This window comes from Leucoraja erinacea, chromosome 19 (genome assembly GCF_028641065.1).
Source record: "Leucoraja erinacea ecotype New England chromosome 19, Leri_hhj_1, whole genome shotgun sequence".
Taxonomy (NCBI): domain Eukaryota; kingdom Metazoa; phylum Chordata; class Chondrichthyes; order Rajiformes; family Rajidae; genus Leucoraja; species Leucoraja erinaceus.
In genome coordinates, this window is record NC_073395.1 from 33,972,148 (window position 1) to 33,987,847 (window position 15,700).

Below are 15,700 nucleotides of genomic sequence, written 5' to 3' on the forward strand. Positions count from 1 at the left end.
TCCACCACAGTGATGAATGCTGTGGTAGATGTTTGTGTTAAATTTTTTAATATTTTTTTCTATATTTCTTCATGTCTGATCCTTCGATAGATACCTCATGCCAAGATATCTAATGATAGATTATCTGTTTTATTTGAAAGCATACTAACTGCTCCAATTTTCATTCAGGTTTTTGATCAGATTGAACACAAAAGCAAGCATCAGATGAACAAAATTAAAGGAATAACATGCCAGGTGTATCCAGAAAGACAAAAATACCAGGCTTATTGTAACTTCAGTTGACTAAAATTATTTCTTTAGGTTTAGGTTTGTTATTGACACAGGTACTGAGGTTCAGTGAAAACCTTTCTTTTGCATGCTATCCAATCTAATCAGATAATACTATAAATAAATGCAATCAAGCCAAACCCAAGTATAATGGGTAGAGCAAAGGGAAAGATCAGTGTGCAGAATATAGTTCTCAGCATTGTAGTGTACCAGTTCCATTGATGAAGTCCAATATCCCTAATAGGGAAGGGATGGATCAGGCTGTACCCTCGCTTATGAAAAGACTGTTCAGAAACCTGATAACAGAGGGAAAGAAGCCGTTCTTGAGTCTGTGAGCCCTTTCAAGCTTCTGTGTCTTCTGCCTGAGAGAAGGAATGACCAGGGTGGGCCAAGTCTTTTGATTATCCTGGCTGTTTGTTGAGGTAGTGTGAAGTGAAGGTGGAATCAATGGTGGGGAATCTGGTCTGTGTGCTGGACTGGGGAACGTCAACAACACTCTCTTTCTGCTCAATTCAATAGTTACTGTTACTGATATTACATTATTAATTTACCTCATTTAAATTCCTATGGTGAGTATTAAATGCATATCTTAGCATCAGTAATCCATGCTTTTGGATTCCAATTCAAATGATATAACCACTGCGCTCAAATTCTGAATAGGCAACAAAGTTTAAAGAATTGACCATTGTAGTGTAGGAGCAATTATGTACATTCTTTTGTGGGTTGTCTATCACAGAAAAATGAAGGGAGCTGAGGAAATTACTGAAATAAAAGGCAAACATTGAGTTTGCTAAGTTATAAATGCTGACACAGCCAAGGTGCAGACTGTGAGAATGTACTACTCAGCAGTTAATAAATAAAGCAATATTCTCTCAGACAACCAGAATTTTATTCTCACAGCTATTATTCAGTAAGGAGAACTGTGCTTCTCCCTTATTTCAGGGTAACAATTTAGTATAAATTTACATTTGAAACATGGCTTCATGTTATTCAAATCAAAAAAGCAACGAGACTTCTGAAAAGGTGGAAATACAAGTTGGAAAATAGCCTCTTGGCAACATATTAGGAGGGATGCCTGTGGCCTTGAGCGTACGATCTCTCTGCATACACGGTTAGAACTAGTTGGGCTACATTTGAAAACCTCACCCTGATAAATATTTCTAGTATAGGTGATCTTTGCCCAGCACGTAATCCAATCATTATCAGTTTTATGATTTTCAATTGCCAACTACTTTTATTCACATTGGTATGATGTTCAATTAGTTATACGTACAAAAATAAGCCCTATGGCCAACCAAGTCTACGCCGACCCATTTAAAGTAATCCCATTTTATTTTGCTGACATTCCCGTCAACTACCCTGAGACGGTACGAAAGATCATGATTAAACCCAGGTTGTGGAGCTGTGAGGTAGCAGTTGTACCAGTTGCAGTGTTCCCCAATCTGTAAGCAAAGCACAGTGCAACATGGGAACAGGCCCTTCAGCCTATCCTGTCTCTGACGAACATGATGTCAAATTAAACTAATTCTTTCTGCCTGCACGCGAACATATCCCTCCATTCTCTAAATATTTATGTGCCCATTTAAAAGCCTCTTAAACGCCACAAGCATGTCTACTTACAAGGAAAAAAGAGCTGGCGGGCATTCAATCTAGGATTTTGAATAGGCACTGTATATGAGTCTTCATTATTTCTCAATGTCAAATGGATTGCTTTGGGGAATTTAATATTTCATAAGTGACTTAAAACTGCTCATCTGATTTGTAATCGCTAACCACTCCCTTTTGTATTCTCATTAGCTAGTTTTCATTTCTCCAGATTTGAGGCACGATTAAACAGCTTGACTTCTAAATAAAGTATTTTGTTTCCATAATTAGTGCCTATAACTTAGTTTGGACTATGTATTATTCCCTTGTAAAATGAATACAAAGGGCACGTTGCTCAAATTTTATTTGAAGGGTGGTACATCCAAATGAACAAAAGGAGATTTTACAGAATAAGATTTCAATCCACACACATTCAAATAATAAGCAAATATCTATTTCATTTTTAAAAAAAATTCAAGAACAATCTTCAATTGAATCCATGCCAAATTACTTTTTCCCAGTTCAAATAAATCTTTTCAATCCAAAATAATATATATTTTTTAAGAAACTAAATTCAAACAAGCAAAGTCAATCATACACTGCTGGATTTAAAACTGGATTTGCGATTTATAATAATTTTTCATGAAAGCTATTCTCCAAAAGTGCCCCTGATTGCCCTCAACAAAAAAATGCACAAATTGATTATACTCAAAATTATCTACATCAGCCACTAAATACAATCAATTAAGAACAAAATTACCCAATAAAATTAAACATAAGGTCCATACACAAAGTGCATTGTTTCATAAATTTTATAGTTAGATACACAGTTAGCTTATATTATGTAATTATCATTTGGTCGTTACTTTTTGTTAAGTGTTTGCAAGATCCGGAGAATATGCAAGAAGAGATTAATGACATCCAAGTACAAGTTTATTGAAGCCAGTACGTATTCTTCAGGTGAAAGCTTGTGCATCAGTACATGTGTATCGTAGATGATAAAACCACAGAAAAGCAGAGCTCCCGCAGATGCAAATACAAGTTCGATTGTGTTGTTCGTGAAGAACAGCTAAATTTAAGCAAGACACAAAAGCATCAGGAATCCTATTTGGTAGATATCATTGAGAATGTATTAGAATGTCACTGTAGAGTTAAAATTAGGCAGATTTAATGTTAGAAGCTTTAACTTCAATAACAGTTTAGGACAATTTATACTTACTCTAAAAAATCCAGCCAGGATCAAAATCCAGAGACATGCAAAGAGGCTAAAGGCAAACAAAATAAGAATAAATATCTCAACATTCAGTCATGGAGATTATGTGATCACAGTTCAAACAGAAAATTATGTTTACCAGCTCAGACTATGACAATCACAAGTTTTGTTAAATGGTAATTTTTTTTTGTAGCGAATACTAAAATTAACAATTAGTGTTATGATATATTAAGGGAGTCCATAAAATCTGTGTAAATGGACATGTTAGATGTAATTATCAAATTATTTATTGGTGGCAGATTTGGCTTATGGCCTGAATGCAGTTAATGTTATAGAGCCCCGCCAGTGATACAATTCCACAATTTGGTAATTACAAAGTATTCAGCAGTTTATCTGCTTGGAGACATAAGGAACTGAAGATGCTTTAATCTTGAGCTAAACCCAAAGAGTTGGAGGAACTCAGCAGGTCATGACCCTTCTCCAATCTGAAGGGTCCCAACCTGAAATGTCATCTGACCATTCCTTCCACAGATGTTGTCTGGCCTGCAGAGTTCCTGCAGCACTTGGTGTTTTGTACAAGTTTATTTGCTTGACAGGTTCACAGAAATTGTAAAATGTTTTCTGGCAAAATATCCAACAAGATTCAGCAGCTTTTACCAAATATTTTTTATCAATACAAGAAATGACAAATTAATAAAATTCTCTAGCTCCACCAGTGCAGTTTTGTCATTATTCACTTCCCATTTATCAAGTCTATAATGTACGGTTGCACACCTAGGCCATTTTCCCAACTCATGGCATGTATTTCCAAACCTCTGCTTTGGAAGCACTTCTGCCCCGTCCCGGACCTCCAGATCCAGCTGCAAACTTTAATCCCAGTTCTGGCCTCTGCAATAACCTCCAAATCTAAATTAGTATTCACATCCTCTCAAGATCCGGAGATCAGTGCCGTAGAGTCGGCATGGGGTCGCCTCCCTGATGACACTGGTTCCGAGGTTAGCCGGGGGAGGCGCCTTGGCACACGGAGGCAGAGGAATGGCTGCGGGAAGCAAGGGACAGCGCGCTCATAAGTCAATGTATCTGGAGGTCCTGCAGCAGCCAGGCAACTGTGTGGATTGGGTGTCACTGGAGGCTACACAGACGTCGAATGAGTGTGTGGATCGAGCGGCACACAGTGGCAGAGGATACCAACAACATCACCAGCCAAGCTGACCCCTGTAACACCAACGCAATGCTGCCGCTACGATAACAGAACTTTAAGACCTTTATGTTTATAAGAACTTTTAATCTTGAAAGATACAGGAAAGCGCTGGAAACCCCTTGTGTACTGCCTCAGTGTATATGCACAATTCTCACATTACAATTGTTGCACTCTTATAGTTAGGTATGATTGTGCTTAATTGTTTGAGAGAATTGTAGGCAAAACAAAGAATTTCACTTTATCTAGGGACATTGGACAATTAAGTACTACTGAAGCATTGCATGTCCCCAGCAGTGAAGTCCAACTTATTCTGTTGGTTATATTGCAAAGGCTACATTGTTCAAATGCCTCACACCCCAACACAGGCATTTTATCCCAATGTGTGCCATGGGAGATTACCTGCCAAACTCAGGAAAAGTTCAAGCATGTGCTCAAAGCTTTCCTAGGGACCTCTTGCCCATGGCTGCTCAAGGTGGAGGAGTATGCAGCTTGATATTCAGAACCTCAATATCATGCAATGGGAACACATAGAAACCATACTTAATAAATGGAAGCTGAACACCATCTAAAATTAGTCCATCATCTGCCCTGTCAGAACCTCCTAGAAGAATTTGCAGTTCCCATACGGACCTCATTCAAAATCTCAGCACCTACAAAACCAGAGTGGAAGCAAAATATCCTTGAACGCAATGGGCAGCTCATTAAAGAATTTATGATGCATTTTTAAATATTGGAAATTCATGGTATGAAACATAAAAAAATAGATAATAGGTGCAGGAGTAGGCCATTCATTCCTTCGAACCAGTACCGCCATTCAATATGATAATGGCTGATCATCAAAAATTAGTACCTCACCTGCTTTTTCCCCCATATCCCTTGATTCCGTTAGCCCTAAGAGCTAAATCTAACTGTCTCTTGAAATGGTTAACTCCGACACATAGCCCTTCCATACTTTATCCAAGGTATTACTGCAACATATCATAAATGTCTAGAATTTTGGCCCCAATTAACATCCACTTAAAGCAAAACAAAACACCATTCATATCCTCTGTACAACAAAATTCGTAAAAATTAAAAATTATTTGTTGTGAACTTGATTAACTGGGGCTCTAAATTTTAACCATTAGAATCATTAATCAGGGGGTGAAAAATAAGGTTGGTATATCCCTTTTTGCGGAGTTTAAAAATATATATTATAGAGCGATTGTTACTCTTTCTTTTTTTCTTTTCTAGGGTCTATTTCTTAACTTTCTTCTCTTACTCCTTTTCTAATGGGCTTTCTTTCCCCAACACTTTCCTGCACCTTCACGACTCTTTCTCACTTTCCTTACTTCTTTTATTTCTATCTTTTTTCAAGCTCAAAAAATGAAGGGGTACAACAAATGTAATGAGATATATGTGGAGTGTATTACTGTAACTTATTGTACTTCCAATAAAAAAAGAAAAAAAAGAATCATTAATCTGTACTGGTTGTTGAAAGAGTATTCCCAGTTGGAAATTCCTCATCTCAGAGGATGTGGCTTCAGGCCTTAAAAAGATTACTAATTCTCAAAATCAGTTATCTCATTTATGCTGGAAGGGACTGCCAAGTACCCAAGAGTTCTAAAATAAATGGAAAGAAATTTAAATCATTAAGCAGAAGTTAATAATGTAATAAGACTTCTAAAGTGTACATACCCTGCTCCATATTTACTGAAATCTCTCTTTGACTGAAACGTGTAGATAGTCAACACAGTGAATACAGCAGTCGTTAGAGCAAATGCTTGCAGAACTACCGAATAGTCGTAGAAAGTAACTAAAAATAAAAAGGATAATAAAAAATAATTGTCAGAAGTGACTGATATATATCTCTGAAGCAACACTTTCATTTACTTAGGTACATTGCAGGATTAGGCTTAGCATAATTGACCACAAGAAGCAATTTCATACAAGTGAAAGGAAATACGATGCAGGTCTAAGAAATCAATGAAAAATTAAAGTGGTTCCACTTTGCAATCTATTGGTTTTATTTATCTTGTGGGTGGCAACGCAGTGGGCATCAGCTTCTGGGGTTCAATATTGATTTCTGGAGTTGTCAGTGAAGGCTGCATGTGCCACCTATGAGTTTGAGTTTAGTTTATTGTGACGTGCAGTAAAACGCTTTTGTTATAATAGTCATAGTCTTCCGGTGTGAAAACATGCCCTTCGACATAACTTGCCCACACTGGCGAACTTGTTCCATCTACACTAGTCCCACCCGCCTGTATGCCAAGCAGTCAGGGTAAAGCCAATACATGATTACTAGGAGTGCATGATTTACCAGGGTGCTTAATTTTTCACTACATCTTAAAGACTTGCTGGTTTGTAAGTAAATCAGCTATTTACATTTCCTCTGGTCGTGGAGTTGGTATATGTATGAGAAAAAGTTACAATGAATGTGGGAATTGGATTGATGAAATTGCTCTGAGAGACAATAAAAACTCTATGGGCCAAATAGCCTCCTTCCAGCTCACAAGAAATCTGAAATATGACAAAGCATTCTCTATTTAAGGTGGCACTATTGAGCAGCAATTACTGCTAAAGTTTGCTCATTCTCCATTCATCTTATGTGGGTACCCTGAGGTGATACAGATTCAGATACAACTAGGTATGCTAGTTGGTTAATTGACCACTGTACAATGTCTCTTGTTAAGGGGTTACAGAAGTGCATGTGAGAGAAAACATGGTGCTGGGGCACATGTGGGGGAAGGTACAGATTGATGAGTCTGCTTTGGGAACCAGCACTCAGTGAAATAATATCACTTTTCCATTTTGGGTAATAATAAATATTAACCTAACAGATGTGGCAAAAAAAAATTATTACATTTTGATGACTATTAATGAATTGAAATAGTCATTTAACTTCACAGTTCTTTTGGTCAGTCACAAGTTCAAAATGTACTAAATAATGTTAACATGTTTAAGTATCTCCCACTCAAATTAGAGGAGAAACTATACTCACCTGTCATCTTCATTACACTACATCAGTATCCCTATAACAGACCTATTTCCCTGTGTGTAGATAAATTAGATGCAGATTGGCTGCTATCATTAGAATTTTCAAGCAAGTAGTAGTACATGCTAAGTTGGTTTGCATAGGTAGATTTGCCCAGTATTTGTTCGTGTATTCACGATTGCCCTTGAACTCAGTAGATGACCAAGCCATTTCATACAGGTCATTTGGAGACATCTCACTATGTAGGATGCCGGTGCATCAAAGAAACTTGGTGGAACCTAGATTACTGAAAAGGATGGTTGTCACTAGCACCTCAGCCCAGTGGTGTGGCATGAGATCCAATTCGCTGGTGGCGAGCTTATGGTTGGGATGGTCAAATTACTGCAGGCCCATGGGGATGAACAATCACACTGAAGTAGTTATGTAAAACTGCACAGGCATGTATCTGCCACAATTGCTGTTCCTAATAATAATTATCCCTCTAATCAAAGTATGCCACCAAAGCAGCATTTAAATAAATAATGTTTTGTTTTATGCAGCATTTAAATAGCATATGTTCCTAATATACAAATGTTGAGTGTTGAGCCAATCGATATCCATAAACGTTGAAAGAACAAATGGGCTCAGTCAGTTAAACTTGCATCGTCTCCAGTTCTTATTTTCTTTTACTACAGCCACCCAAGTGAGGAACCGAGATGTCACTGTATTCTGGTAGCACACATCTAAGACTGAATTCTGTTTTTGGTACTGGGAGGAAGAATATGGTTCCACATTTGGAATACATGATTCAAATCTTGAACAGAAATAGGCAAGCTAATTTAAATCGTGCTTACAAATGAGCACAAGTCAAGCTTTTCCTTTAATTATAAAGACCATTGGAGAGGGAGAATTTCAGATTCAAAAAACACTATAAAGAGAGACATAAATCTGATTAAATAATGTAACTATCATTAATAGCATAACAAAGATCTAAAGGAATTGTTTGCTTAGAACAAGGGCTTCGTTTTTAAATGATCTGGTAAGATGAAGTTAGCAGGAGCTAGATAATAAAATAAATATATACAATGCTTCACTCACGAGGATCTTCCGATTGCCTTTAAGTAGTATGTAATCCTAGATGTCATTCTTATAACTCATCTTTGAGTAAAACATTGTCATACTGAAACAAAGCAACACCAACAGCCCATTATTTATATAATGTATTCTCATTAGTCTGCAATTTTAACTGACCGTACTTGCACCTCTGTTTAATTCTACTGTGTGAAATTGTACCATGTAATTAGAACTTGGAGTTTGATTTATGATTTAAAATCAGTATGTTACCACGTTATTTAAAAAAAACTTGAAATAAAGTCATATATTTGTATATATAGATACTAAAACAAAAATGAAGTAATTAAAACAGATTTAACACTTTAATACATCTTGGATTATGGGATTATGACGCAGAATAAAAAAAAACATTTGTGAAGTTTAATATTATGAAAGCTAAATGGGACAAAGATGGGGGCGGGGTCATTTATAAAAATGGAATAATGGCTGATATTTGACAATTGAGTAGTTTTTAGATCTTACGTAGGTCATTCTATCCAGTCTCATTCTAAAACGATAAGTATTACACAAGAATATTATACAGCATTGTACCTTCTTCATAGTTGAATTATTTTAGTTTGGTTTATATTCTGTTGGTGTTAATAAAATATAAACAGATCCAGGAGTCTTCATATCAATTAGTTGCAGAGTCCCTGTTTCAAAGTCTCCATTACATAGAAAAATAGTTTCCATGCCAATTTAAATAAAATATTTATATTCACAAGACCGCAATTCACAAGAGAAAGCCCTTACCAATGGTAGCTACTGTAGAAGCCTCAAGAAGAGTCTGTGGAAAAATAATTTTCAGCATGTTACTAAAAGTTTAAGAAGAAATACCAGGAATTCTGATATTCGTTCAACATAGGGCAGCACAGTAATGCAGCGCCAGAGATCCGGGCTCGATCCCGACTATGGATGTTGACTATGGAATTTGTACGTTCTCCCTGTGACCGCGTGGATTTCCCCTGGTGCTCTAGTTTCCTCCCACAATCCAAAGACTTGCAGATTTGTAGGTTATTTGTCTTCTGTAAATTGTCTCTTGTGCGTGGGATAGAACTAGTGTACGTGATTATTGGTTAGCATGGACTGGATGGGCCTGTATCGCAAAACTAAAATGTCTGCATTAAATCATAAACTGCATATGATACTTCTACATGATATTTGTTCTGTCCAAAATAGTTATGGTTAAAAGATAGCTTCCCTTTTCAATATTACATTCAAAAATAGTAGGGAACAGGTTAGTGTTGGTTGGTTGATCTGAAATTCTTCAAAATCGATGGTAATTTCCTCACATACAAAATGTCAGGCAAATGATGAAACTTTAAGATTACTTGCAACTTAGTTGATACACAAACATCTTTGTATTCGCATTCAAAACAGACTGAAACTGGTATGCTAATTGTATCAAATAAATGATGTTATATATAGGATTTTAATCCACATGAAGGGGAAATGAGAATGAAGATCTTAGGTGAGAAAAAATAAATAAAGATTGACACAAAAAGCTGGAGTAACTCAGCAGGACAGGCAGCATCTCTGGAGAGAAGGAATGGATGACGTTTCAGGTCATGATCCTTCTTCAGGCTGGTTAGGGATTAGGGAAATAGAGATATGGACGATGATGTAGAGAAATAAAGAACAATGTAGGAAAGGTCAAGGTCAGTTTATTGTCACGTGTACCAATTAAGGTACAGTGACATTCAAATTACCATATGTTGAGTGAAAAACAAAAAGCTAGTGTGACTTGGGTGGGGGAGGGATAGAAAGGTTCTAATCCCATAATACGGGGTTACCTGAAGTTGGAGAACCCAATATTCATACCACTGGGCTGTAAGCTGCCCAAGCAAAATATGAGATGCTGTTCCTGCAATTTGCATTTAGCCTTACTCTGACAATGGAGGAGACCGAGAACAGAAAAGTTTGTGTGGGAATGTTAAGGAGAATTAAAGTGTTTTGCAACCGGGAGATCAGGTAGGTTCAGATGGACTGTTCAGCAAAACGATCGCCCAGTCTGCGTTTGGTCTCGCCAATGTATAAGAGTCCACATCTTAAACAACGGATACAGTAGATGAGGTTGAAGGAGGTGGAAGTGAACCTTTACCTAACCTGAAAGGACTGACAGTCCCTGGACAGAGTGAAGGGAGGAGGCATAGGGACAGGTGATGCATCTGCGGTTGCAGGGAAAGGTAACTGGGGAGTGGGGTGATTTGGGTGGAAGGGGATGAGTTAACCAGGGGGTTCTGGAGGGAACGATCTCTGCGGAAGGTGGAAAGAGGTGGAGATGGGAAAATGTGACTAGTGGTGGGATCCCGTTGGAGGTGGCGGAAATTTCAGAGGATTATGTGTTGTATGTGACGGCTGATGGGGTGGAAGGTAAGGACTAGGGGGACTGTCTCTGTTGCGACTGGGGGAGGGAGAGTTAGGGTAGAGCTGTGGGGTACTGAAGAGACACAAGTGAGGGCCTCATAATAATAATAAACTTTATTGTCATTGTAAATACATACAACAAAATTTCAGGCGCACTGCCCGAGCGAAGCTCCAACGTATCAGATAAATAAATACCGACAATGAAAACAGCAAAAACGGCAAGAAAAACGTTGTCGTCAGAATGTGCAATATTCCACAGTATACTGTTATAGCAGTACAAAATAATGACTATGGGGTGTGTGTATTCAGTGCAGAGTTCAGAGCACTGAATACACACCCCCCATAGCCAATATTTTGTACTGCTATAACAGTACAGTGAAATACTGCAAATCATGTGCATGATGTGATAATGTGCTTGATGATGAATATTGCACATAATGTGCATGATCCATGATGTGAGAGGGGAACCCCCGTTCCTTAAAGAATGAGGACATCTCGGATGTTCTAGCATGGAACACCTCATCTTGGGTGCAGATACGAGGGAGACAGGAGGAACTGGGAGTAGGGGATAGTCTTTGCGGGAAGCGGGGTGGGAAGAAGTGTTGTTGAGATAGCTTGGACAATTAAAAAAAAAATTTTACAGTATAGTGTGAAATAATTAAACAAACAAATAGCACATTTGGAATACCACCATACAGGCCAACATTGGAAGTTAGATATTCCCATAAGGGTATAGATCAAATGCTAGCCTATGGGACTAACATAGTGATATGACACCAATAATGCACTAATTCAAGCATCTGACCGTGCTGTTGTGTGACTGTTTGAAAACCATTAAAATAGCCTCCATTAAGAATTAAGAGTTAATAGCCTCCATTAAGAGTCCCTATTCTTTTACGGATATTTACAGAAATTGAATAAATAGCTACATATTCAACAATTGGATAGGAGCACATTCTGTTGTTGAGAAAGCTTCCAAATTAAGCACTTAGAAAGAAAATGTTCATAAAAATGTTTTTTGTGCAGAACCACACTTCTAATGAAAAAAGTCCTTATCAACTCCATATAACGTTAAAAAGTCTTTATGTAATCTCAATAAAATGATTTAGTCGAGTACTTACAAACCCAAACAGAAGATACAAATTAAGAGGATGCTGATGTCTGTAGATTGCCAGAGCAATTATGAGACCCAGAGATCCTAAAGCCGTTACCAACACCAAGGCAGGACTAGAATCGGGACAAAACAGTAGATTAGCAAGTAATAAAATATATACTTTAAAATTAAATTTGATGTTATTTTAGTTAATGAATAAAAAACTGCCGCGTGAGAACGAGAACTTTCTCTGATAGTTAATTTGGATTATGCGAGTTTGGAATACCGACTGGTCATAGGTCACTCGAGATAAACATTCTCGGCAGCTGAGCTGCTGCATGCATACAGACCTGCGTTTCATCCGTAGTCAGGATCGAACCGGGTCTCTGGCACTGCAAGTGCTGTTGAATTGCTACTGGAGTTAACAACACTAGTTCTCCACTGGTCCATCAGAAATCTCAGCAGTGACAATCTAATGAATCACTGTCTGGTCCCCTTCAGCCTAGGTGTTTGGGTTCCATTTTCACTCAGGCTGTCCTCCCGGGTCAGAGGGTTATTATACAGGGGTGAACCACACACCCCTCTGCTGCATAACCACAGGAGGCAGATTTGTGAGTCTCACTACTTTCCCCGCCTCCTGCCGAGTGTCCCATCCCTGTCCGGGGGCGGCCGGAGATGTCTGGGGTGACCCTGGACTGACGGGACACCAGCCCGGAGCAGTGGCCGCCCCAGGCTTACAGCTAGCGCGGAGAAAAAGCGCTAACTCCAGCTCAACTCTGCCCCAACTCCCGAGGAACCCGTTCCCCGATCGGCCGGGGACCGTCACCTGCATCTCTCGCTTTATCCAGTGACTGTCAGTTAACCCCCTCGGTGCCGGCGAAAGCCGAGCACCAGTCATCAACGGGGATACACGCAAAATGCTGCAGTAACTCAGCGGGTCAGGCAACATCTCTGGAGAAGGGTCTCGACCTGAAATGTCACCTATTCCTTTTCTCCAAATATGCTGCCTGTCCTGCTGAGTTATTCCAGCACGTTGTGTCTACCTCTGGTGTAAAGCAGTAGGCAGTTCCTTCCTACCGAGCAGCAATCACCTGTCTGCACGGTAATGATGCAGTTACTCTTACAGGTCAAATTAGGCAACATCTCTGGAGAAGGGTCTCGACCTGAAATGTCACCTATTCCTTTTCTCCAAATATGCTGCCTGTCCTGCTGAGTTATTCCAGCACGTTGTGTCTACCTCTGGTGTAAACCAGCATCTGCAGTTCCTTCCTACACAGCAACACCTGTCTGCGGGTAAAGGCGAGACGGCGGGGAGGGAGATGGGGAGAGAGATGGGAAGAGAGAAACTAGCTATTGCGGCTTCACAGCATGCCTCGGACACCCTGTCTCCCCAAGAACTCCCCGGCGCTGGGACAATTCCCCCTTCCCTCCCCCATCCCCCTCCCCGGACTGGAGAGGGGGACTGGGGGACATTGCCCGCCTCTGCAACCAATGTGCAAAACCCGGCACTCCCCGCGGAACGTTATACTAAACACATCTGTGAGCAAAACACAAACACGCACGTCTTTCACCCCCCTTCTCTCCCCCCACCTCTCACCGTCTCTCATCCGGTCCAGTCTCTCTCCCTCTCTCTCACTGTTACACCCCGCTCTCCTGGCACCCGTTTGCTTTTTTTCCCCCCTCAAATGACCTTTGACAAATCCCATGATTCCTTGCATTTTTTGGAATACTTTATTGAATTAACGTTACTTACTGCAGTGTGAATGGTGACATCAAATCTCACATTAAGTCAAAATAAAATGGGAAGGAGAGGTAAATCATAAATTGTAAAAGGAGAACAGAAGGAATATTTACCTGCCATGAACAAATTCTTTGACAGTGCTGTTATGCAGGAAAACAGCAGACACTGCTGTGGTCAGAATAATTTGTACAGATAAGATGCTGTAAACCTTGCGAAGAAATCCTATCAGAAGAAAAGAATGTATAAATGCCTTGTAACGTGTAAATAACTTTGTATAGGGTGATTTCACCAAATGTCAAATGAGCGTAGATCCCCCCTCACGTGACCGAAAATTTTAACTGGAGGACATATGTCAGTTCGGTACGTTAGTGAATGGGGAAACACGCACTTTCCCACCCGTTAAAAACATGGAAAACGGCCGATTTTTTAGCTGCAATTTTCTGTGCTAGTCGGGGTGACCATGAAGCACAGCGACCTAAATTTTCAGGCAAAAGAAAAGATAGAAAGTAAGGTAATTACAAGAGGGAACTGAAGGTAGAAAACAGCGGAAGTGAACAGCCGACATTTGCCGTGAAGATTTAAAGATCCAAAATATCGGGAATTATCGCGTTTGCTCGCTGAATTTCATCAAAAGTAAGGCATTATTAACTTACTTTTGATGAAATTCAGCGAGCAAACGCGATAATTCCCGATATTTTGGATCTTTAAATCTCCACGGCAAATGTCGGCTGTTCACTTCCGTGAGGGGGGATCTACGCTCATTTGACATTTGGTGAAATCACCCTATAACAAAAAACATACAATCCGAGTGGTGCATACTAGCAATGACAGAACTATCGGGTGGTTTCACTTTCTGTTTAAATTTGGCGAGTTAAACTTTTCCACATCATTCCCACTTTCTCCAGATGACAGATTAATTTATCACCACGTCGGCCAGAATGCTTAGAGAAAGATAGACACAAAAAGCTGGAGGAACTCTGCGGGTCAGACAGCATCTCTGGAGAAAAGGAATAGGTGACGTTTGGGGTCGAGACCAATGTTCAGACTCTTGAGACTCTCAGATGCTTAGAGAAAGGTCCTCTTGTCGTCAACAGCGTCTGCAAGTTAAACTATTAATAATAATTGCTCACAAATATTAATTCTTACCTTCGATACAAGGCTTCCCCAGCCGATCACCTTTAACAGGATGTATCCTATGTCGTGTCATCACAACACGGCCGTGGGACTTATCAATGTTGTAATGGTGGGGTAGTGATAGAGGGCTGGAAGTGTGTTTTCAACCAAAGATACTAGAGGAGCTCCTCTAGTATCTTTGTTTTCAACTGTGTTTGCTGCCAGCCGGCGGGCGGGGAGCGGACAGATCCGCTGGAGCAGCAGCGCCCCGGCCCTTGTCCCCGGGCTGACGGCTGGAGAAGGCCGAGTCCCGGCCCTTGTCCCCGGGCTGAGCCCCGGGCTGAGCCCCGGCCCTTGTCCCCGGGCTGACGGCTGGAGAAGGCCGAGTCCCGGCCCTTGTCCCCGGGCTGACGGCTGGAGAAGGCCGAGTCCCGGCCCTTGTCCCCGGGCTGAGCCCCGGCCCTTGTCCCCGGGCTGACGGCTGGAGTGGGCCGAGTCCCGGCCCTTGTCCCCGGGCTGAGCCCCGGCCCTTGTCCCCGGGCTGGCGGCTGGAGAAGGCCGAGTCCCGGCCCTTGTCCCCGGGCCGAGTCCCGGCCCTTGTCCCCGGGCTCCATCTCCAGCTACAGCGGCCCGGCCGCCGCCGCCTCGGCCCTTTCCCTTACAATGAACCGAGACGACGCCCCCGTGCCCCCGCCTCTGCCCTTACCCATGCGGATGTCCACACTGGCCGACGCCACGCTGGTGCCGTAGTTGAAGTCATCTTCGATGGAGGAGCGAGGGTACGGATCCATGGCCGGCTCCTTCATTTACTTCCGCGTAACCTCTTCCGGGTCACACCAACTGACCTGCCTTACCCAGCAACCCCCGTCCATGTCCTCCAGAGGCATCTCCTTGTCCTCCAGAGCAAAGATACTCTCTCTCTCTCCACCTTCTCTCGACCTCCCTCTCTCCCTTCCTCTCTCTCTCTCTTCTGATCCTAATCTGAGGAAAGACATCCTGATCTGAGGAAAGGAATTCTGAAGTTGGGTACATGTCTCTCATACTTACCCCGTCTC

General features: G+C 40.9%; 1 protein-coding gene across 1 annotated transcript; it reads right to left on the reverse strand.

Moving 5' to 3' along the window:
- Nucleotides 1-2,200: 2,200 nt before the first annotated feature.
- On the reverse strand, nt 2,201-15,509 carry tmbim4 (transmembrane BAX inhibitor motif containing 4). Its single transcript, XM_055650809.1, has 7 exons — nt 15,352-15,509; nt 13,646-13,754; nt 11,820-11,925; nt 9,085-9,118; nt 5,943-6,060; nt 3,071-3,116; nt 2,201-2,920 (listed from the first exon to the last, which is right to left on the reverse strand). Exons 1-7 carry the CDS (start codon nt 15,449-15,451, stop codon nt 2,714-2,716), a joined length of 720 nt encoding a protein of 239 aa, XP_055506784.1. The 5' UTR covers nt 15,452-15,509; the 3' UTR covers nt 2,201-2,713.
- Between the last annotated feature and the right edge of the window lie 191 nt (nt 15,510-15,700).

What these genes read in the sequence shown, in the direction of transcription:
- tmbim4 (XM_055650809.1), bottom strand. Translation starts at nt 15,451, where the DNA reads ATGAAGGAGCCGGCCATGGATCCGTACCCTCGCTCCTCCATCGAAGAT. An exon ending in CAGTGTGGACATCCGCATGG is followed by an intron (nt 13,755 to 15,351) that starts GTAAGGGCAGAG and finishes TTCTTCTGATAG; the next exon opens with GATTTCTTCGCAAGGTTTAC. An exon ending in TTCTACAGTAGCTACCATTG is followed by an intron (nt 6,061 to 9,084) that starts GTAAGGGCTTTC and finishes TTTTATTTTTAG; the next exon opens with TTACTTTCTACGACTATTCG.